At 38.5% G+C, this 22,954-nt stretch overlaps 1 protein-coding gene across 8 annotated transcripts in view; it reads right to left on the bottom strand.

The window, feature by feature from the left end:
* Nucleotides 1-280: 280 nt before the first annotated feature.
* Nucleotides 281-22,954, bottom strand: part of GTF2I (general transcription factor IIi) — a 73,408-nt gene continuing 50,734 nt past the window's right edge. For 5 of the 8 annotated variants that reach the window (XM_086763418.1, XM_086763415.1, XM_086763416.1 and 2 more), the window contains 19 exons: nucleotides 21,533-21,604; nucleotides 20,651-20,834; nucleotides 20,276-20,334; nucleotides 18,110-18,181; nucleotides 17,426-17,609; nucleotides 16,857-16,915; nucleotides 16,069-16,152; nucleotides 15,522-15,617; nucleotides 14,862-14,927; nucleotides 13,825-14,008; nucleotides 13,555-13,607; nucleotides 12,566-12,691; nucleotides 12,015-12,098; nucleotides 11,024-11,207; nucleotides 9,876-9,904; nucleotides 8,351-8,416; nucleotides 6,950-6,988; nucleotides 4,333-4,407; nucleotides 281-2,821 (listed from right to left, as the gene is read on the bottom strand). In XM_086763418.1, the coding sequence (XP_086619544.1) occupies nucleotides 4,349-4,407; nucleotides 6,950-6,988; nucleotides 8,351-8,416; nucleotides 9,876-9,904; nucleotides 11,024-11,207; nucleotides 12,015-12,098; nucleotides 12,566-12,691; nucleotides 13,555-13,607; nucleotides 13,825-14,008; nucleotides 14,862-14,927; nucleotides 15,522-15,617; nucleotides 16,069-16,152; nucleotides 16,857-16,915; nucleotides 17,426-17,609; nucleotides 18,110-18,181; nucleotides 20,276-20,334; nucleotides 20,651-20,834; nucleotides 21,533-21,604 (1,700 nt within the window). In that variant the 3' untranslated portion in view covers nucleotides 281-2,821; nucleotides 4,333-4,348. The remainder of the gene's footprint in view (nucleotides 2,822-4,332; nucleotides 4,408-6,949; nucleotides 6,989-8,350; nucleotides 8,417-9,875; nucleotides 9,905-11,023; nucleotides 11,208-12,014; nucleotides 12,099-12,565; nucleotides 12,692-13,554; nucleotides 13,608-13,824; nucleotides 14,009-14,861; nucleotides 14,928-15,521; nucleotides 15,618-16,068; nucleotides 16,153-16,856; nucleotides 16,916-17,425; nucleotides 17,610-18,109; nucleotides 18,182-20,275; nucleotides 20,335-20,650; nucleotides 20,835-21,532; nucleotides 21,605-22,954) is intronic. The other 3 variants (XM_086763419.1, XM_086763421.1, XM_086763417.1) reach the window with 1 other exon arrangement.

Raw genomic sequence — 22,954 nt, forward strand, 5'->3', positions numbered from 1 at the left:
CTGGCCAGCAGCTGCAGGACAGAGGTGCTGGACCTCACCTGACATCCAGTGGTTACTGCTGCGAGAAAAGCCGGGGTGCTGTACCCGAGGAACACCAGGCTCCACCGCGGACAACCCAGATCCCACACTACGTGGATCCAAAATTCCTGCTTAAGAGAAAGGAGCCAGCCCAGGGCACAGGACAGGCTTTTAAAGTTCAGTAAAACACGGGGAAGCACTCATCTGCTACTTCATCACCACAAAGCTTCTCTGCTGGAATAAAAAGTATTCAGAGCTCTGGTAAGTTGTTGTAATTTTATTTATTTACTTGTTTATTAGTACAGCCAAGGCTTTTTAGGGCATTATCACTCAATAGCCGACGAGTGACACACCTCATGTATTACTAGTTTGGAAGTGAGTGAGATTTTCATACACGGTCAACATCTTAAAAGGCTGCTACCTGTTAGGACTATCTATAGATATAGATCATTTTTAATATAAAATTGATATTTAGAAGGTATAAATATCGGTGCAATTATTTTGTCAGTCTAATTTCTCTCTACTGGATATAACTCAATATCTAAGACAAAAAAAGAGACTTCAGTGTTGAATGCTGACAGATCAATCAGCATCACTGCAAGCCCAGCAGTGGGACAGACGGACACACCATACACCACGACTCCCAGTGTCACAGAAGGACTCCAGTCCTTCCAGTAAAACCATTGCATCAGTTTTCATTTCATCTTTTTTTCAGCTCCTGCACGCAAAGTTGCAGGATGTCCACACTCTGCTGTTACACGTTTCACAGGGCAGTAGCCTGGAATTACTTATTTTCATAGTTCTTTTGCTACGATGCCTCATTTCTAACACTAGCACTAACAACCCCATCAGCAATATACAGCCTTGCTGGGTAGGTAGCTGTTTGAAAAACGCCTCCTAAAGATAGCTCAAAGGGAAGAAGGGATGGACCATCCTTCCGCTTTTTCAAAAGGGGAAGCTGAGAGCCAGCTGAAAGCCTGGGGAAAGCGGCATTAACTCATTTCCCCCTTCTAAACGTTTCTAGTAGTAATCGCGAAACTGGCCGTCACCCTAATTAACAACCTATTTACGGAGGCACGTTAACAGCACATCTGCTGAAGTGATCAGCAGTGAAATATGTCAGTGCTTATGGTCCGGGACACTACTCATACGCCTGAGAGTCAACAGGTAAGTAAAGTCAACGGGCTCCTTCCCGTGGGGCTGAGAGAGGGGCTGTTTGCCAAGGCAGGAAGGCAGCACTGCGTCGGGTACCACCGGTGCCCAACTGGAGAGCCAGAAGGTACAACCAGGAGGAGCGTTTCCAAAATGACCCAGCGTAGGGCTAACCCTGCTCTCACCAACATCAACAGCGCAAGGTCCGAATATAAGTGGGAGCGCTTAGGCCTGCACGAAGTCATTGTGAAAACACAAGCACACGTCCTACAGCTCTCCCTTGCCTCCAGAATGACAGAGCATGTGCTGCTCTGAATTCATCCGCTGAATTTCAAGTTGCTCCCAAGAAACAGACACTGTATCCAATTGAATTTAAGGCTTCAAAATTTTCCTTGAAGATACAACAACCTAACCCACCTAGAGCTGGATTTCTGTCTGAAAGGCAAGACTGGAACTTACTCCCTTTACTGGAATGCGTAACTATGCTACAGCATGTTCCACCTGCCCACACAATTACTGCTAAACTTAATTTGTTGTAAAATATGTAAACGTATACTGCATGGACAGTCATGAAAACCATCAGAAAGGTCTTTATTTCTTATCAGGGAATAAGGTTTGCTATTTGTGCATAACGCAGTCATCCCAAACTCATGCCAGTAAAAAAGAAACCTTTACAATAATCCGTATCTTCTCTACAGAGATTATCACATAGCCAGAACTTTACATCTGTTATTGTTTTTGAAACTTAAAAAAAAAAAGGTGCACGAGTCTGTTACATGATGTGGGGTGTAACCAGGACTATAGAGGACTTAACTTTTGACACAGGACTTACAGCAGCTCGTAGCATACGTTTCATAACTCGTTCCAGATGAACGGAAGGGCATTCCCCCACAGCCTTCAGGAGAAAAGCTCTCACACAGCTCCAGGCGAGTTTTCCCTACGTTAGGACTGTAAGACCAGACCCATCATACGTAAACCATGTGATATTCTGATAAAACATGCATTTACTACTTTGAATTAACGGAACAAACTATAACAGGGTTTAATTTAAATTGGTTCCTAATCCACACATGGAAATACTGACCATTTCACAGTCCATCTCATTAATGCGTACTAACGGTCAAGTGAAGCAGTTTATCTTTTATTTATGAAAAACATATGAATTGTGATAGATATCATAGGAAAAATTAGTTCAAATATACAGATACTATTGTCCAATGAGCCATTAGAGGAGTAAGAACCAAAAATTCATGATTTATTTTTTTTTCCTTAAAGTAAAACTAACAAACTGAACTACTTGCAGGAGTTTTTCTTCATTACAAAAGCTGAGATGCATTCAGGTACAGTGAAATTCAGCTTTAGTGGGAAATGTAGATAGCCTCTGTTAAGTCCCCGTTGATTTTAATCCCTGTCATCTCCCCGCCACTGCTGCATCACATTTAGTCCTTAAAATATATTCCCAAGTAAAACCAACCATTCCAAATCTACAGTCATCCGTCGCTTTAAGTCAATTCACAGAACTGCTGAAAAAGTAGACATTTCTATCTAAAAGTACAAAAAGGGTTTGTATAGAAGGTACTTCTCTTATACACTTATTTTACACAGCTCAAGACAGTGCCGGCAGGCTCTTCTCAGAACTGGAAACTTCCCACTAGATAAGAAAAAATACAAAAGTGAGTTAGTTTCATTGCAACTCCATATCTTATCACAAATATGAGCAGTTTGCGTTAACTCTTGGAGTTCTTTAGGCCTAGATTTGGAAAGCGTGCAGAAGCTGAGTACTGCTCTCAATAAATATGAGATCAATCGTGTGCTTGAGTGGTCTCTGTAAGAATTTAGATCAAATATTTGCTTTAGTATAAATTCAATGGATGGCCTACAGCATCCAAAACTCCAAACCACTGCAGCACCAAATTGCTCAGACAAAGCTTCCATGGCCTTCAAGGGACAAGTGAGACGGCTTTTCATACCTCCATTGGGTAAAGTGCTTCCCACGACAAACCAAATGTTTTTCTTTAGTGTTTTTTCTCCCGCCATGTTCAGTTTTATGACAAATATTTTCAAAGGAGGCTTCACCAATTTATTAGGAAGGCTATGGCTGTTCTTAAAATTCTCAGGGATGGTGCCAGGAGCGAAACCCACAGGCTCCAGGCTCCCCCAGCAGGCGAGGGGCAAACCGCATCGTCACTCTCGGCGGCTCAGGCCAGCAGAAATGATTTGTTTTGTTGATCGCCTGTACCCTCAGAACTGGAATAGTGCAGAGACATTTTCTTCTCCAAGATGAACACCACGTCTTTTTCTTACTCAAGCTAGACAGGTTACAGCTCAAGCATACTAAACAAATGCATCCAACTCTGTATCAATCAAATAGTATTCCTAATGTATCAAACACTACACAATGAAGAATATATTTGGTTCGGAGTATGATCAAAAAACTGAAATGGGAAAAAGTACTACAGAGCTGTGATAGCTTCTCCAAATTAAGCATAAGGACTCACAACTGTGTGGGTCAGCATTTTTACATGTGGTGACACGATAGCATTGCTTGCTCTGTTCTCCACAAAAATGTCATTTTTAGGAATGACTGAAGTTAAAAATAGTATAAGAGAAAGATTCAGACATTATTGTATTGTAAATTAAACTAAGCTTCTCATAAAAGTTAACAGAAGAGAAAAAAGAGCTTTTAAAGGAAGTTGGTTTGTCATCACAGCTCACAGCCCTACCAAGTGTCCCAAGCTCAGACAATACTGCAATCTTTCCTACTCAATTACAATTTGGGAATATATAGGCTTTATCAAGAATCATAATGCTCTTTCACACAACCATGTGAGAGCTCTTCATAAACACTAATTCCCTAAACTTTAATTTACCCTGCCTCTGAGTTATGTATTTACCATCCCCCATTTTTATTTATAGGTCACATTTTCCCAGGACTGGCAGCCTCACAAATTTGAACACGGTGTGCTTCACATTGTATCTGGATGAGGCAGTGAAAATATCCTACGCTTCATAGGTGAGAACACAAGTGAAATAATTCACAAGTAAAGGACTGGCACCTTCTGGCATTCAGACCTGTATCTCAGCCCCCTTCTCCCCACTCAAAAATACAAAAATATTATTCACTGACAGGTGTTGACTTCAAGAAACACTACGTTCTTTTACCCATTATTGATGAGGTCTACCACGTTGGGTCCGGTTCTTGCTTTATTTGCAAGTTTTCTTCTGTTTCTGTATTATCTGTTGGAAAAGCAGTAAAGAATGAAGAAAAAAGGGAATTTCCCAGCAAATTTTGTTGTTATTGCTGTACTTAATAAGTAAAGAAATTATGAAAATATGCAAAGCTTTAATTTATCCTTTTAAACTATTAACAAAAAAAAAAAATGTATTCACAACAATCTGTGGAAATCATATTCACTTCAATGTAAAGCACCCTGGGATCTTAGAGAAGTCTATTTTTCAATGAACAGAAATAAAAAACGGTATTAGAAGTGCATGAAACTTAAAAATGCTTTTCACATAGCTGAAATACTCACTGGGCCAGAAAGGTACTTAATCCAAAAAGGAAACAACACACAATCAGTGAAAAAATATCAGATATATCGGTGTTTCGGTCTGCATCCCGCTCTTCAGTCCTTCTCCCCAGCACCATTCCTTCCTTCAGCCACCTCACCAGATGCGTGCCACTGGGTGAAGCTTTCCACACGCTCACAGGTAAGCCTGTAGCTCATGACTTCAAATACTTCAGCCATGTTCACTGCTTCACATTCTTTAAGATGCTGTCGTCCAAAGCTAGCTAACATCTGAACCCATTTGTGCTAGAGTCATGCCTTCTGGGTTAGTGATTAAATTAACATTCATTGGACAAACTCTTGGTTTCACAGCACTGACTATTTTTCAGATCCTTTTTTCCACCTGTAGATTGCTTCTTGTCTCACATTGATACCAGCGTTTCAATTATTCTATTTCAATCTGTCCAAAACAAATTTTGATCCTACCTAATTTTTTCTTCTTCAATGCACAGTATCACAGAGAAATGCATTATGATTTGCTTAAAAAATGACATAAATAAATTTTATCTTGTTGGCTAAAGCATTCATCATCTTTTGATACGATTTTTTTCATTTCCAGGAGACCTCATTACAAAATCTTTGCTTTTTCTTGTTCACAGGGATGCCTGGAGGTAAATCAAAGAAATCTCATGCCTGTATAGCACTGCCTATATAACCCAGAGCCTGATCTTGTTCTTTTTATAAACAGAGAATATGATGTTGGAAGGAAATTGTTTTTTCTCTGAAATTGTTTGGAAGGTTTGGGGCTAGGGTACTTCATCACTACACCGCGTGATCACTTTATACCCTCCAGCCTAGTTCTGAAGTGATTTTGAGTACTTTATCAATTGCACGCCTTTTCTCAAGATCACTCCTCTGATAACTGGGTCTGAATCCAGTTTTGGATGACAAATTCAAAACCATGTTTGTCTCTTTCTTCAAAACAATCACACTGCAGGCCCATAGCTACATCTCCTCTGCATGAGGGTGTTCAGGAACAACTCGTGCACTCCATCATCCAACAATTTCAGTGACCCCCACATAGTTTTGGTGTCATAAAGACAACTGATGCTCCAGCCTCCAATAACTGTGAGCTTAAAATCATCAGCTCAGCTCTTCTGCGACTGTAACACTTGCTTTCTTTTTGTCTTGAATGTTGCAAGAGGATTGATCTCTATTCTGAGAAAGACTTACTCAGTGAGTGGACCTGTAACTGAGTTTGTAACAGTAGTTCTGGTTGAGGATGTTGGCTTGGCTCAAGAGTTCAATGACGTCAGGGGAACTGAAGCAATGGAGACTGGAACGGGCATCTCCATGGAAAAGGATACAGAAGAACAGGAGTGTGGAGATTTGCTGCTTTCTCTTTTGGGGGAATCTAAGCAGGATTAGGGAATGAACTCAAGTTGAGAGTTTTAAGATGACAAGTGCTGAGGCACAGCAGCCTGCATCCCAGCGCTGCTGGCTATGTTGGTGTCAAGCTGCTACTGACACAGAGAGCCCCTCTCAGGGGGGCATGAAGGCAGCCCCCCGTCAAACTGTCACCTCGGATCCCCTGTGCCAGCCGCGCCAGAGACAGCCACAGCCACACAGGGCCATGCTGACAAGCTGGGGCTGTAACAGAGACAGCATTTACAGGACCGGAGCACACAGCAGACACCAGTATTCCAATTCTAGGGTCTGTTCAGTATTCCTAATGCTCCAAGACCATATGCAAAAGCACAGGAAGGGCAGATCTACAGCCTCCTTGGTCTCACATACATCAACATCTGAACAAGATACAACTCAAGTATATTCTTGAGCAATAGGAAAGCTGGATGTTTTTCAGACCTTAAGTTCTGGAAGAACAACAATACTCCCCCTCCCCAACATATGCAGGCCAATATGGCATTCAAATTTCCTGATGATGGCAATCACTCACTTGCATAAATTGTGGAAACTACCACGTTGAATAACGAGATGCATCGCTCAGGATATGAGCCATCACTCAAAGCCTATATATAGTCATGACTCACCAACCAAGAACAACAATTCATAAAACTCTTTGAATAATAACGTTTGCTGCAGAGTATTTTTCACACGATGCAGTATGATATTAATACAGATGAAAAAATGTCCTGGGAACCAGTAAAAGCCTTTTTTTTTTTTTGATTGACCTGCCTCCTTTAAAAAAAGATGTAACTTTGTTCAAAATTACTTAAAAATATTTGTTGATAGTAACTGAAGACAAACACCTCCTACAGATACTTCTACTTGGCTTGGTTCAGCTTTCTCTTAAATGAAAAAAATATAGTAAAATGAATACAAATATAGATTAAACAATGTGAATCAGATAAGTATCTTGGAAAAATTAGGGAAATTACATCGTCCCTGAAAAAAGCACCTAATTTGTTCTCTTATGATCAGACTCAAATATCTTTGTCTGAGATAAATGTATGTAACTTTCTATAGAGTCTGCAGCAAAATATAAAAAATACCCAAACATTTATTACATAGCACTATCTAACACTTTCTCTTCCAAGGATGGTTCACCGTGGCAGACCTATCACCAACTCCTACAGAATACACCAAGTTTGGAACAGCTTTACTCAAGCTGCTTAAATATTAAATGGTATTTAAAAAAAAAAAAAAGCCACCACTTCTGGTTAGTATGATCTTCAATGGCGACTACCTGCATTTTGGACGAGCGTGGGAAGATGCAGAGCAGGGGGCAAAAAGTATGTTTTAATTCCATAATGATTTTTCTATTACCTGTGCTCATGGATTACAGATGGACAGGTGCTGGGAAAGCCATTTAACCTTTTTAACACCGCGGGTCAGTCTGATGGACTACAGCAGGTTCACTGACCATCAGCAGCTGTCTTCCTCCCTCCCACCACCTCCAAATGTCAACAGAGCAGACAGTAGTTTCCTTTGTAATTACTTCCACCATACAAGTGTCCCTTACTCTTAAAGTGTTTATTGAATGTTTTCTCTTAGTTTTCTAGTTCCTTTGAGTAAGTTTATTCAGTCAATTCCAAAAATCTTTCCTGCTCTACACCAACGTGGGATCCACATTTTTAAAAGGTTTGCAAACGTTCAAGAACTATATCAGGTCAAAAGGAAGTTGCTCAACTACACTTACTTTAGCTATTCATAGCATAAAACCAAGTTCTCCATTCAGATTAAGACAGATCATGTGTGTGCAGCCTAAACACAGCCCGGCAGGGTTACAGAGCTGTGCAGTGGGCAGAAATTCCATCAGGACCCCATTCTAGGTCCTTATATGTTACACAGCAAACCTAACTCGGCTATTTGGTGTGGACACACATGTACTTTGAGTTAAGCAGACATCTTACTGAATTGGCTTTATATATCGCCCCTACTAATCCTTCTTTTCAGCTCGCTCATCATCTGCAAAAATCAAGTCAAGGAACACGCCAATGACACAGCCTGAAGGAAGCAATGGCTCTTTCTATTAATTTATTAATATTTAATAGCTATAAAAGTCACCATTGCATACCACCTGTCAAAATAAAATGGCTCACCACGAGCAGCGCGTACCCAGGATATGACTACTAATATCATCTGTCAACAGGATTGAGAACTCCATACCCTACCCCTTCCACACGGACACGTGTCACGCTCTGCATCACCTGGTAGTACTGGTGCTGTTGCTGGTGCTGCTGGTGGTGCCTCTGCTTCAACTTTTTCCATCAGCTCTAAGATTAGACATGATCATTGTTTAACTTCACGAAGAAAATGGTCCCACACGTAACACAAGGGCAATCTTACTTCTTGAATCTGCAAATCTTGAAACTTGTTGCATGAACAGGTTACTAACACTTGTCATTGAGCTGCAGTTCCGTATTTTTTATTACAGAAAAAATATTCCCTATCTTGCCTGCAAAGCACCAACCACTTCCTTGCAAGTTCTCACATGTTCTTCAGAAAAAGAATAATGCATCATACCTAAATAAGCAGTTGGCTCGGTGCCTTTGAATCATTCACCTCAGTATCTACCAATATCAGATGATTTTAATCATGATAATGGACTCAGATACTGCACAAAGCTCCCATATTCAAAGACCAATCTGCTCCTCCAGGATGGAAGATGATCAGATATCTGTGTTGCTCCTACTCAGCATATTAGCTAGCTTCAGTTCCAAAACATGCTGACAGTTATGCTGGATAGACAACACTTTAATATTTAATTTTTAATTCAATTCTCTGGAAATGCTACCACACACGTATCTGCTTGGAAGGTTCTCTCTTACAAAGGGATCTCTTGTCCACCTAAGAAGGTGTGCCCGGGACTGGTGAGCAGGTCAGTGTGAGTTACTGACTACAGTATCTTCCTAGGAACACTTCGTACTTGCACTTCACAGACCTCAGCAAGTTAGCTGGAGTATACTGGTGGCTGGATGAGGATGAAGGAATGCTGGATCGCTAAGGCTTGGGCTGGGTAAGGCCAAACAAACAACAGCGGGTTATTTGGCCTCTGAGCTTCTAATGTGACATTTGGCTCAGAAAGAACACGACACAAGGGACACTGGAAGGACAGTGTTCCGTGGTTTGTTTTTTCTCTTAAATAAGATGTAAAAAAAACAGGTCACAATTATTTTAGTCAACTGAAAATACTAAAACCTTTCCCGCCCCCCCCAACAATTTAATGAACATGGCCAAATTGGCCATGACACTTCAGGTAATTACACTCTGCCTCTCTAAACTGTTACAGTTTCAGCAGAATGCAGATTTTTTTCACTGGAATATGGTTGTGCAGCTACTGGAAAGTTCTTGCTTATTAACTGCTACTGAAATGTATTCAAACCTAAAATGTAGGCACTCCCATGTAAGTCTGTTGCTCAGTCAGGGTCCTAAATCTCTGTGGGACTCTGCAGCTGAAAAATAGGAAATCAGTATCTTGCATTTTCATATCAAAGTGAATGCTAATCTCATACTGTTCTGTAAATTTATCACGCTGCTCTCAACTTAATTGCATATGCATGTTTGGTCAGGAAATCTTAATAAGCCCAGACACAAGAGTTATACATAGAGTTATACATAGTTATACATAGAATGTAACCACTCTTGAGCCTCTGCCACTGTGCCAAAATATAGAAAATAAATCTTGGTAAGATACAAAAATACATTTGCCATCAGTTTTTCATAAATACTTACGATTGTTAATCACAAGTCCTGGAAATGGTCTGTAAAAAAAAAATAAATTTTTAAACTTACTGATTCTAAAATACACTGCACGGAGTCTCCCTCCCAAGGCAACCTCACCTAACCTTCTGTAACAGAGGTCATGCTAAAAATAAACAGAAAGTCAAACAAAACAGGAGGAACCATCACAGCAGCTCTTGGGCACTGTGGTTTGCTCCCTAGCATTTTAAAAAGATCCATATATCCTGACCTTTTCTATTTTCTGTATACAGAAAGATCTACATCCTTCCCTCGGTCACCACTAACTAACAAGGGAGTCACCTCTTCTTCAGAGCTCAATTAAACAAAACGTATCAAGCAAAGGCCATTTCAGTTAGAACACTTCAGGATTAAGGGTTGAGAATTCAGACCCATTAGTAAAATATACTTAAAATATTTCCTTCTCTCTTAAGACAAACTGAAGCGTTTAGACTCCTGTAAAGCAGTCTATGATTTGAGAAGTTATATAAACTGATGAATTTTTATTTTCAGTTCCTTAACGCCTTCTTAGTATGATTCCAAAGTTTCATCTATTCTGCTTTATGCATACAAGTGTACTTCGTATAAATGTGTGTGTATATGTCTATAGAAGCATACATATACAAATAAAATTCACTTACATTGTAATTGGACAATATCGTATTTTTAAATATTGTAGATAAACTCATTTTGTAGAGGAAAAAAAATAATAGAGACCTTATCTTAAGAACACAACTGAAATATTTTTAAAATATTAATAGTAATACTACTACAAACATACGATTTACTGTTAAGAGCCAACAAGCTCTGGACTTGTCTCAAAACTTGATCTTATAAATGGGAGAGCACTTTACTCTGCTATATAATACAAATAGATTTCCACCCAAAATATAGCTTGCTGTAACATCCAGTATTAATAACATGCCCTTTGTCACACTAAATTGGACGTGTCCTCCAAAGAGTGACCATCTTCATTCATAGTATGAACGTCTGGGCTTCATTTGACCTGATATCCAAAACAGCCAACATCATCTACTATTTAAAGATGCACTGCAACTTCCCTTTCTTCAAATCTCAATTTATTCAGCCTATAGGGCTCTCCTCGCAGCATGCGTACAAGCTAATCAATAGCAACTACATACCGAATGACAGTGAATTTGATAAACTCTGCTGATTCCAAAATCTTCCGCATCGAGCTGATTTCCAGGTAACTGGGAGCTTTGAACGCCACACCAGGAGGCATCCCATCCACCACCACGCAGCCAGGGTTGATAGTGATTTTTCTGTACGGGACTTTCACAGGAAAATTCATACCAATGGCTTCACCTAAGTAAGAGAGATCACATTTATTTTAAAGTCTACGTATTTATGGTTAAATTGAAGAAAGTGTCCTCAGATCACAAAGAAACGAAATGCAAACCCAAGCTTTCTGTCAGATCTGAAGCTATGAAAATCCACTTGACAATTAAACCACTACAGTGTTAGAAATGGTTGTTTTGGATTAGAGACTGTTAGTCACAACTCCAGTTCTGACAGCTTAACACATAAAGAACTCGGATTCTGTTTCCACTTTAAAAGGTATAGAAGAGGATATGTAAGGAAATAGCTACATGAAGGAAAACAAAGCGTTTCCTGCAATGTGCACGGAAAGCAATTCAACACAGCACTAGTGAAGGAATTTTAGGTAAAGAAATTCAGGCCATTATTGCCGTACAATGCAAGTACAAAGTAAAAATAAAGAAAACTATAGGCAGCAAAAAGGTTAAGTTGCATTTTAAAAACTACTCTAGTCCCATGTATTAAGAGGCCAGGACTATGAAGTGCTAAGAAGAATCATGGTTTGCCAGCAAAATAAATATTTAATCTGTGTTTACACAGAAAGAAACACGAAGGGGAGGATCACAAAACAATCTTGGGCTATACTCTTGGGATTTTTGTTTAAAACACCAAATAACGTGTATCACTTACAAAAGATTCTTTCTGAAGTCAAAGCACAACACTCAGATACAATTCTCAAAGTTGTTCATTTTAATTATCATATAGATCATCCCCTGTGATGATTCAGTAACTTCAGTATGAACAACATTAATTGCATTCACACCTATGTGAAAATTGGGATTAAGAAGCAATTACCAAATTTCCGGCTAAAAAGATCATTTACTTGCTCTCTCAATTGTCTGGCCTTCTCTACTTTTGACAGTCGCTCACTTTCATCATCTGGAAGAAATTGTTAGAACAGTATCAGAATAAAGCAGATTTTTTTTTTCCCCTGAAGCTTCTTTATCATTTCAGGTTTACTCAAAGCAGGTATATTGCAAAGCTTTGAAACAGGGTCTGTCTTTGTTCCCAGTTTTTAGCAGTAACACAGAATTGCAGAAATACGCAAAAATAGATGGTTAAGAATTCGGTGAGAAGTTTCAAAATATGTACATAACCAATAGTAGATTTACAATCTAGAGATGACTTTGTAAACTTAATCCAAAATCACAAGTTATATTTTCTTTAGAGTCAGAAAAATATCTAACATCTCAGCAAAACCACAATGCTAAATTATGCTCTTTGTTGACAACACTTATATTGCAGCAAACCAATCTCACTGTAGGGAACGAGCCTTCACCAGACTAAACAAATGTCATGGAGAATTTAAGCACACAGCGTGATGTGAAACCTGGCAGCATACACACCTGGTATAGTCACCTGGATGATGTTCAGATCTTCAACACCTGCAGCTGTATTCACCACTGTGTTTGTGGTGCTGCTTGCTGTATTGGCTATGTTAGATGAATTATTTTTTCCTAAAAGTAAGAGAACTAATTGAAAAAAAAACAGTTGTAAAATGTCTAAAATTTTGATTGCCGTATATAAAGAAAATATTGCAAAATGACAGATATTTGCAAAGTTTCCAAACCAGACTGAGTCCCATTTTCAAAACTGGTTCAGCTTCCAGTGAGACACACTTATTGAAGGTGCACACTGCTCTGCCTTTCCAACCCAAGACGATAAAGGGCTAGGTTAAAGACAATGTTAATCTTTACCTGCCTGGTTTCCTGAAAAGACTATTAAGAAAAGGAAAAAAAGAGTATGCGGAACACGTATTTTGGTATTTCTATTAACAGTAGCACCTACTGATCCACATGTTCACTGCATGCATTCACAAAAGAAACTCCTTACAGTTATATTTGTAAGCCATGCTGTCCAGTGGCACAAACTAGCATAGTTCACTAACTCAGTGGAGGTTTGCTAACGCATAGTAACAGATAATAATATGACTCAAAACATTAAATCCATCACCTGCCTAACACGATCTTCTACTGGCTACCTGCACTCCTACCTGTCGAGCACCTCTTATTTAAATGACCTACATACCAGGAGCAAATAATTCATCTCTAGACCTGAATTACTTCTGTGAATCACACATTGCTTCTTATATTTTGATAAAAGGTAGTAAATAATATATTAGAGGCATGATTATTGTGAATAACTTAAATTAATACTCCCTTGCTAAAGCTATATTTAAACTGTAACTGGAAAATGCTTTTCCCATCTTAAGCAAACCAACTAGAATGTTGAATTAATCTTTCAGGAACTCATTAACACCAGGCAGCACTCCTGATTTGTATTTAATCCTTGAAAGAGACTGTTATCTAGAACATTAAGCAGTTGCAAAACTCACTTTGGGGGCTTCTAGCAGAACTTTCCTTAACAGCCGCCTCAAACATCTCAGGCCTGCAAACAGATGGAACATTTCATGTACAGTAATAAAATTACATTCATCAACATTAAAGAAAATGCACTTTTCTAATATTAATTTATTAAAGACAGGAACTAAGTGATATCGTAAATGCTATATTCCTCTCAGCCAAACAGACAGCTGGGAATGCAATGGCTGAGAGGCTCCCCAACTTCTCTTGTCACTGTTTCGACGCTGACTCAAGGGTCTTACTTTTTAATAATGAATTTTATCTTAGACTTGTTTCTCAGGATCTTCTCCAATCTTGGAATTCCAAAAGTAGACGGTCGGCGGAACGGCACCCCCTCGGGTAGTCCTTCCACGTAGAAAACCTCTGGGAAGGATTCAAACAACGCAAACGGCACCTTGACTGGTTCAGTCAGCCCCAGAGCTTCCCCTGAAATGCAACAAAGCAAATAAGCTACCAGCTAGGTAACTGATGTGTTTACAAAAAGGAAAATCTCAGGTATAAATGGTATATAATAGTTGGCACATACATGCTAGATTAAGTGGAACCAGCAGGCTTTGCCTTTTTTTGGGGGACAGCTATGAGTAGGCAGAAAGAAAATAAGCAGTCTCAAACATAACTCATGGCGCTAAATCTGATCATGATTTGCAGTTGAAAGTTAATAACTGGCAGGCAGTTCACGCCACTGTCTTGGTCTGCATACAGGACTAACTACCCTGTTTGTACTCCACTTTGTTAGAGGCAGTGTATTCTGTCTCTGCCTCTGCTAGAGAATAGCACCAAAGGCTGGTGACACTAGCGTTCTTGTTCCAAAAGCTGCACTCAGGAGAGTAATGAGAAGTCATTACTTCCAAAGTCATTAGCTTCCAAACAGCCTGCACTAGAAGAAGCACTGGGATACGATGGAGCACATCACTCTAGATACCATCCGTAACTACCGAGTCACGCAGATGCTGAAGTCAAATGAAGTCATGTTCAGAAGCGGAGTGAAGAAAGCTTAAAAAGATGTGCCAGGATGTGGAGACACTATGTCTCTGGGTCATTAAAGCAGCAGTAATCCAACCACAGTATCTCAGTTTCCAAACCCAAATAAAATAACTAGTGGAAACATGACAGTGAATTGCAAGCAACCTAGGTGAAAATGAACTCAAAGAAAAGAAACTGCCTAGAGTACACAAACACTGCAGGAGCTTTGCAATAAATATGTGAACCTATCTACCATATATCTAACTGCATGTTCATAAGACAGACATCTCAATAAAAAAAGAATCAATAAACTTACCACATTTTTCATTAAAAAGATTTTCGACTTTCTGCTTTAAGTCAGTAATTTTGGCATTCCACGCCTCTGCCAGGAGGAAATTGAAAGAATTAAATCAACATGCACACAATGAATCAACCTTTGAAGAATATTTTAATAAATGTTTAATGAATTATGCTTGATAATTGATTTACTGTGACAGTAAAATGCGCCAAAAGGCTTTCATTCTGGAAACAGCACTGAAACATTCTGCTGCAGTCTAAACCTATATCCACACCAATTCTTATTTTCCTAAAGCTTTGAAAGATACTGCTACTAGAGAAAGCAAGGGTGATTAAAACTGAAATTATATTCACTCTAAACTGGCTCACTAAGAGTGAAGAATTACATTGTTTCATGTTATATGACTATATGGCTAAAAAGACATACAAAAAGGCAAACAACAACAAACTCCTATAAATATTAGCAAACAAACTCAATGTAAGAATGCTGGTACAAGAAAAGGTTTATTGAGACCTGGGAATTGCTTACAGCTAGTCTGAATACAGTCATTAATCTCCCTTGACCATGAGGAATTTATAGAATAAAACACAAATTCAAAATCTCTCTGATACGTAATCACTAGAATTTTCAATACCAACATTAACAGAAAGCATGCGTGCTAATTCCCACAATACTTACCAAAAGAAAACTCTCTTCCTCGTGGCTTGAAACTCATACTGGACCCATTGGTTTGAGAATTAGTTTGAACATCCATTTTTTGTGGTTTATTAGGACCTGTAAAAAGACATTACGTATATATATGCAGAGAGCAGAAGCCATCGTATGAAAAGAACAACGCATCAAACTTGATTACTGGAGAAAAATCTAACTTTTTAATCAAGAGTAGAATAAAAAAGAAGTTGTTCTAGGGTTGTATTTAAGCTTTTGATACCACTGATCATGTCTGCCATTTCTCCACTCAGGACTACATCAGTTCTCACATCTCTGCTTGGAATAAAAGCCCAAGCGAGCTGTCAGTCTCCAACGTTGCACATAACCATCATCTGCACAGAACACAGTATTATTCAGAACAAAAAAAAAAACCTGTTTCTATATTAAAGTGCATTGGGAGCCCTGAAATGAAACCGAGTTTTCTACATGAGGTGCATGTATAAGTTAATTATGGGCTATGAAAACTAAGAAGAACAGAAAACATTAGAAGAACGTAATGATATTTCTTCCATACCTTCTTCAACAGTAACTTCAATCTCTGGGACCTTTGAATCGTCTGCAGGACTTCGTGACCTTTTTGAACTCTTTGGACTCATTGCTGGAAGTCAATATAATACAAGGTGTAAAGCACAAACCCTCTGTAACGGATATCCTGCACAGCTAATGAAAAAATAGCTGTACGCTGAAAACTGCAACAGACTGCAGAATCACTTGTGTCTGTACTAAGTACAGTCTGCATTCTAAAATCTGAACACTACAGTGACGCTCATAGCCTTAAAAAGTAGGTTTAGTACTCCTGAAAGAGGCAGGTACCACACCTAAATTTTCTCTCCACTAATTCAGAACAAAAGAGTTAATTGTTTCTAAGGGTGAGGGACAGCTTTGGAACTTTTTATTATCTAAATAACATAATTATTAACTTCTGATTTTTAATAGATAATTTAAACTTAAAAGACTTTCTTTTTTTATTCTTTTCTTACAAAACTTCATTTCTATTTCTTCCGTTCACAACTATAAGTTAAATATAGGCCATTAATAGCAAACTAAAAGTTGTTAAAAATGGGTAAATTCCATTTTCTGTATTGGAATAGTCTTAAGTGAAAAAAAGTACACAAATTTATGTTTTGAGCAACTTTTTTTAAATGATAGCAGATTTAGAGGCTGCTATGCTAGATCATCTTCAGTAATGCCTTTTGTTTTCAACACCTGTATTTTTCAACCCCAAAGATCTCTCAGTCTGTTAAGGAAGCAGAAAGTAAGGATTTATGAATTGATGGCAGCAAATAATACTTAATTGTTTACCTTGTGTGTTTATTTTACTAGCCAGTCCTGGAGGCAAATAAGAAGTGACAAGCTCAGGCCTAAAAGGTGAACAGAACACAATCTAATCAATTACACATGTTAGAAAAACAATACAGCAAAATGTTACAAATTTCTTGGAATTCAGTTCAGTTCCAATTTACATAACATTAGCTCTCTATAATAAAATTCTGCTAGAAACATGGGTGACTCTCCATCTACTATAACCACAAAATTTAGAACACTTTAGAATAAAGCTACATTTTCTACTCCGCAATTTTCTTCTGTGTTTATTTCAAGCAAAAAAAAAACAAAGAAAAAGAAGAAAAAAAGCTTCCAGGTACAAGGTCATTTTATTCCTGAAGATCCTCGATGCATGAAACATGCAATTTATACATCTATATAAATTTAATAAGGAAGGTGTATCCTTTTATGAGATAAAACATATGTGCAAAATGTTCTTTCTGTTTCATGGAAACTGAATATCAGTAGCATGTAAAGCTTAAAGTTGCTGGGAAGAAAATAAAATAACTTCAAAATCAAGTGTAAAATTAACTGAACCACAAACATACTTTTTAACAACAAATCTGATCTTGCCACTCCCTCGGATGATTCTTTCAAGGCGTGGAATTCCAAACCATGTGGGACTCCGGAACGGGATTCCTTCTGGCAAGCCTTCGACGTACAAATAGTCAGGGTTGGATTCAAATACAGGATAGGGAACTTTCACTGCCTCTGAAAGCCCCAGAGCTTGAGCTGAAAATAAAGATTTAATGACAGTTTACACTCTCAAATGGGTGGTATCTTACCTCAAGTGATTTTAGGAAGCTGGCCTTACAGAAGTTCTGCTACTCTGGTAATAAAAAAAACCCAAGAGAAATATTTAAATAGATTTTTTATTATTTTCTGCAGAGTAATTGCAAATCGTGATTTCATCTGTCTTGTTACAGATAACATCTAAGTCTGCAGTGCCCAGTATTTTCTTCAGAGAACTTTTTTCATCCAAAAGCTTTTTGCACACATACCATCATCTCTGTTATACAACTGCAAAAACTATGGCCTAGGATGGTGTTACAGAGTCATTTATGTGACTTACAGGGAAGAGTCAGTAAAAAGGAGGTGAGAGGAATCAACATTTCCACACTTGACCTAGCACATTTTTGATGTTTCAGTACAGTAGAATTTAAAACTATTTTTACTGATGAGTTTTAAAACACAGCAGCATTATAGAACAGTTCATTTAACCCATAACTTACCAAACTTTGTATTAAATATCTCTTCTACTTGCTTTCTTAGCTTTGTGATCCTGACGTTCCAATCCTCTTTGACTGACAACCAGAAATGGATACATGTCAGAGTACTACCCAGTTCTCAATAAACAGACATTCAAAGACATTTTTTTTCAACACAAGAACTTGTAAACTATCCACACAATCACATCTGAGTAGACAAGGACACACAATGAGTAATGATTATTAATGGCAGATTAAACCACACACATAAATCCCTCTGCATAATGGAAAATCTGTTTAAATGTAGTTACAAATTTCAACCGTTGCCCCAAGCAGGAGAACTTGTTCTTCAGAACCTTTAGATGCAGGAAGGAATTATTCTAGTGGCTCTTACAAAACTGGAATTAATTGATCATAGTGCATAAGAATAACACTCTAGAACAGAAGATAAGGATGTAAAGAGTGCTTTGCTAAATATATGGAACAGCATAAAAAAATAATCTTCAGTCTTGTTCTCTACAGTAAATAAAAGTCAACTACAGGGGTGCTAGCCAGAGCAGACAATTTGTAGCTCCAGTGGAAAAGAAAGCGAAGGACACTAGCAGCAACAAAAAGCACTACTTTTCTGACAAACAGCATAATTAGTTACTTTTCATCATCAATCACAAATAACAATTAACTGCTACTGAGCTAATATTCAGAGCTACGCAAAGTATGCATAAAGGGAAATATACAGAAATTTTTTGTTTCCGAATAATATTTTTGACTAACAAACTACTTGACGTAGTTTATTTCTAGCTTCTTATACTGCCCAGGCCAGATGCAGTCATATTTTTTTGCAATCTGGCCTACTTCTTTGATAGATTTCACAGGTATTTGACACCTGTACGTGCATTTATACTTACGCACAGGTTGTAGTAGCACTACCAAAGGAATTGGACTAATTTACTTTAAAAAATTAAAACATTGTTTGCAGGCTGTCTGTTGAGGGCACTGGATTATTACTTTGCAACAGAATGATATTTTGCTTAACAAATAGAGTTTGCCGATATTCTTGAGCAACATAAAGTACTGTGTCTGCAGTAAGATGATCCTCGGCCATTGCCTGGGAAAATGTTTTTCACTGGGCTCTAAGCCCAAGAGAACATTTGCTGCATTTACCTGTCTGACACCAAATCCCGGGCCCTGGTAAGCTTTGTGGGCACTGATAACACCAGACTCACCCAGAAGTTAGTGAAAAATATAACTAGTACAAAAAATGTTATTCTGGAGTCTGAGTTTAAGAATCATGGCCACTGCATGTCAGTTCTTTCAGACAGAGGATTTTATTAGCTGGTTTTTTTTTACTGCTATCATTGGCTCTTATTTTATTATCAAATTGTCAGTTACATTGTCAAATTTGACAACAATCAGGGTTTTGGCAACAAAACAAACCAACCAGTGCTGCCTTTTCCTTCTGCTCCACATCGAACAGTCTTTTCTACTGAGCTACTCTCTTGCTTTTTCCTAAAATCCAAACAAAATCCACAATACATCGTGATGCCATAAGACAACTACTGATTTCATGATTATTAAGTCATATTATTTCCTTTTTTTTTTCTGCAGAGAGCTCAACACACTTATTTCCTGAAGCTGCAGTTTGTTTATCCGGTGACATGTGTATGGGGAAAAAACCCAGCAAGCCCTGGGTCTCGGTTCATGTTACTACTACTAGCAGAGTCCTACTCTGGATCGTACACTTCTGTAGCAAGAAAGTAGCAGTACACCAGTTCAGACCATTCAGTTGTCTCAGGAAATAAAAAATAATCTGGATTCTCTTCTGGTGTTAAAGGTACTTCGTGTTTACAGGAAGTCATTACAATTCCTTACCAACAGAGTCCTGAAAAAAGCCCAACAAAGTCAGGTGCGAAATGCTAAGGGGCTCCAGAGCTCTGATCAGGCCAGGACAGTAACTCCAGCTCTCTGCGCTTGTGAAGGTGACCCGTTCTGCTATTCAGAGACAGCCGGACTGTACTGCCATCCAGAAAGCCATCCATGTTCATAACAATTTATTCTTTTTCAGACCTCCCAGAGAGCACATCAGCATACTCATCACAGAAGCTTTACTTCTTGAAAAATGCTGCAAATTGATCCAAATTGGTGTCCTTACCAATCCCTTCCACTCCCACTTGGAGACAGCACCTGTCTTACCTGGGGTGTTCGACCTGGGCTGAATAACTTCAGTTGAAGTGACAGTTAGCAGCTCCGGTCTGCAAACAGAAAGTGAATAATCTAGCCATTCGTGGCACAAATTAAAGACTACATACTTATGATATGAGTTGAAAAGTTTGGATTTTTTCTATTATGTATTTGACACTTGTGAAAATGCTACAAAGATATTTTGGAAGACTTGTCTGGATTGCAAATACTCACTTCATAAAGCAGAACACTTAGTCTGCTTATTTGGTTACTACAGACCAAATGCTTCATGCCTTAATGAAACCAAGCTCTTGATTACACAAAGGGTGTTTGTTTGGCCTCTTTCTTAAAAAAATCTGGTGCTTAGGCATTAAAACAAACACTTACCTTTTGATTACAAATTTTATTCTGCTGCCCACTTGAATTATTTTTTCAAGGCGAGGGATTCCATACCAGGAGGGACTCCGAAAGGGGATGTTCTCTGGCAGCCCTTCAACGTAGAGGTCAGTAGGATGGGCCTCAAATTTCTGGTATGGAACTGCTTTAGGCTCAGTGCTCCCCAGGGCCTCGGCTGTTAGAACAAAATACATCCAGTAACTGGACAGTTTGGCCATCAGCCTTTATGAAAAGCTAGCTAAGCTACCAAATCTTCAGGCAGTTGCAATCATGATCTTAGAACCCAGGACAATGCAGGATTATCTAAACCCAACAGGCTCCAAGTCTCAGCACATCAAAACCATACAAATTTCCCACATGGTATCATTGTGCTACTGAGCAGCCACAATGCTAGACTGGGTTCCTCACTGGGGCATAATACAGTGGTTTTATCCAAAGTTTTATCCAAATCTACCATAGAGCATCACGCAACATTTCAGTCTAGCTCTGACAAAGTTGACTATTTTGTTATATTGGCGATAACATAAAAATTCACCCAGAAATGTTCTAATATTAATTTTAATGATATTGCAATGGATATAAGTAAATGGCTGTTTTATTCACCATCAAAGGAAAAAAAAAATCCTAGTAGGAAGGAACTGAGAGCAGTTAGAGCTGTACACGTAAGAAATTCATATTTAAAAAAAAATATAATATCTTGTTGTATAAGCAGTAGAGTAAGACTTTTTTTTTTCATTCAACTACCAGGATTTTAAATATTTGAAAAATCTGATCAAAGGTCTCATTCATGTAGACATTCAAAGGAAATAATGAAAGCAACCTTCAAGAAATACAAAGCCATAGAATAAAAGAAAATAGTAACACTGTACTCACCAAACTTTTTACAGAAGAGTTGATCTACCATCTTTCTCAGCTTGGTGATTCTGGCATACCACTCTTCTTTCACTGTATTTGAGTGTGACACAGAACAAAGACAACATTCCCTAATTATTTTGGTTATATTTTTGGTCATTTAGTTTATAGCATGCATAACCATCCAGCACTTTCAGGTAACCCAGAAAATACTATGCAGAAGAAGTATGGATTCAACTTGGAACTAGGAAAATTAATTATAAGAAAATGACAGAATATTAAAACTGTACAAAAATCCATTGAACCAATGACATTGCTCTTGCTACAAAATATGCACAGTGTACTGGCATGAAGAACTGCAATGCTTTCATCATCCAGCTTCAATCTGTAGACTCCATTTGGAGATGGGATTGGTTTTTGCTAGTTTTGTTTTCTAAGATATTATCTTGATATTCAGTGCAGAATTTGGCACGCATATGGGACGAAAATTTGCTTTCAAGGAATTTTCACTGAGCACTGATACTCATACTTCAGTCATCTCCTAAGCAACATCATCTCTGTCCATCTGGTTTGTCTTGGAGCTGATATCAGTCTTCTCAGGGCTTGGGGGCTGAGGCCATTTCATAAAACCCTCCTGACCAGCCTATTTCCCACAGCAATGAGAATATAAATTGTCTTTCTTCTGCCAGTCATAATACAACTTCCGTACCCATCCCATCCCTCTCCTGGGGGCACAAGCTAGCAGGGGCTTTGGAGAGAGCAGGACTTTGGACATGGAGTCACCAGTGGCTGAGAGCAGGGGCTGGTGCTACATAGCTTGCTCTCTCCTGAGATGGCAGCAGACGTGAGTAGGATCAGAGGAGATGATGAGCTATTGGGAAATGGGGAATCCAAAGCAAGAGAAAAGAAAACAAAGAAAAGAAAGCAAGAGAAAAGAAAAGAAAAAAAGAGGGAAAGGATGCTCAGATAGATGCTGTCTTCTGAGCTGTGCTCCCTGAGACGTTACCAACAAGTCTCACAGACATTCAGAAGAGAACGTCTTCAGAAATAACGCAGAGGTCACATATGAAGATACCATCATTATGGGTTAGTGAAGACAAGCAACATAAAGTGACTGTTTGTAATACTGTGCCATCAAAATGGGTTATCATCATTTTTCTTAGCTACAAGGGGTTTTATGGATATGTAATGCACCTGCTTTGTCTTCATAACCAGTATAGTCATGTTGAAACAGAAAAACAACAGAAAAAAGGGCTAATTTAAAAACCCACATAAGAGTACAGTTAAGTTTAAGACTCAGTCATTAGCCTACCTACTATTTTTGTAGTCAAATTTGGTGCTTGAAGGAGCATTAGGTTAAGACTCAAGACACTAGGCTAACATACTGCAGGAGACGCTTAATTCCTACACACATGCTAGAGTGACATCCTTATGACATAATTA

Source organism: Chlamydotis macqueenii, chromosome 19 (genome assembly GCF_036417535.1).
Source record: "Chlamydotis macqueenii isolate bChlMac1 chromosome 19, bChlMac1.mat, whole genome shotgun sequence".
Classification (NCBI taxonomy): domain Eukaryota; kingdom Metazoa; phylum Chordata; class Aves; order Otidiformes; family Otididae; genus Chlamydotis; species Chlamydotis macqueenii.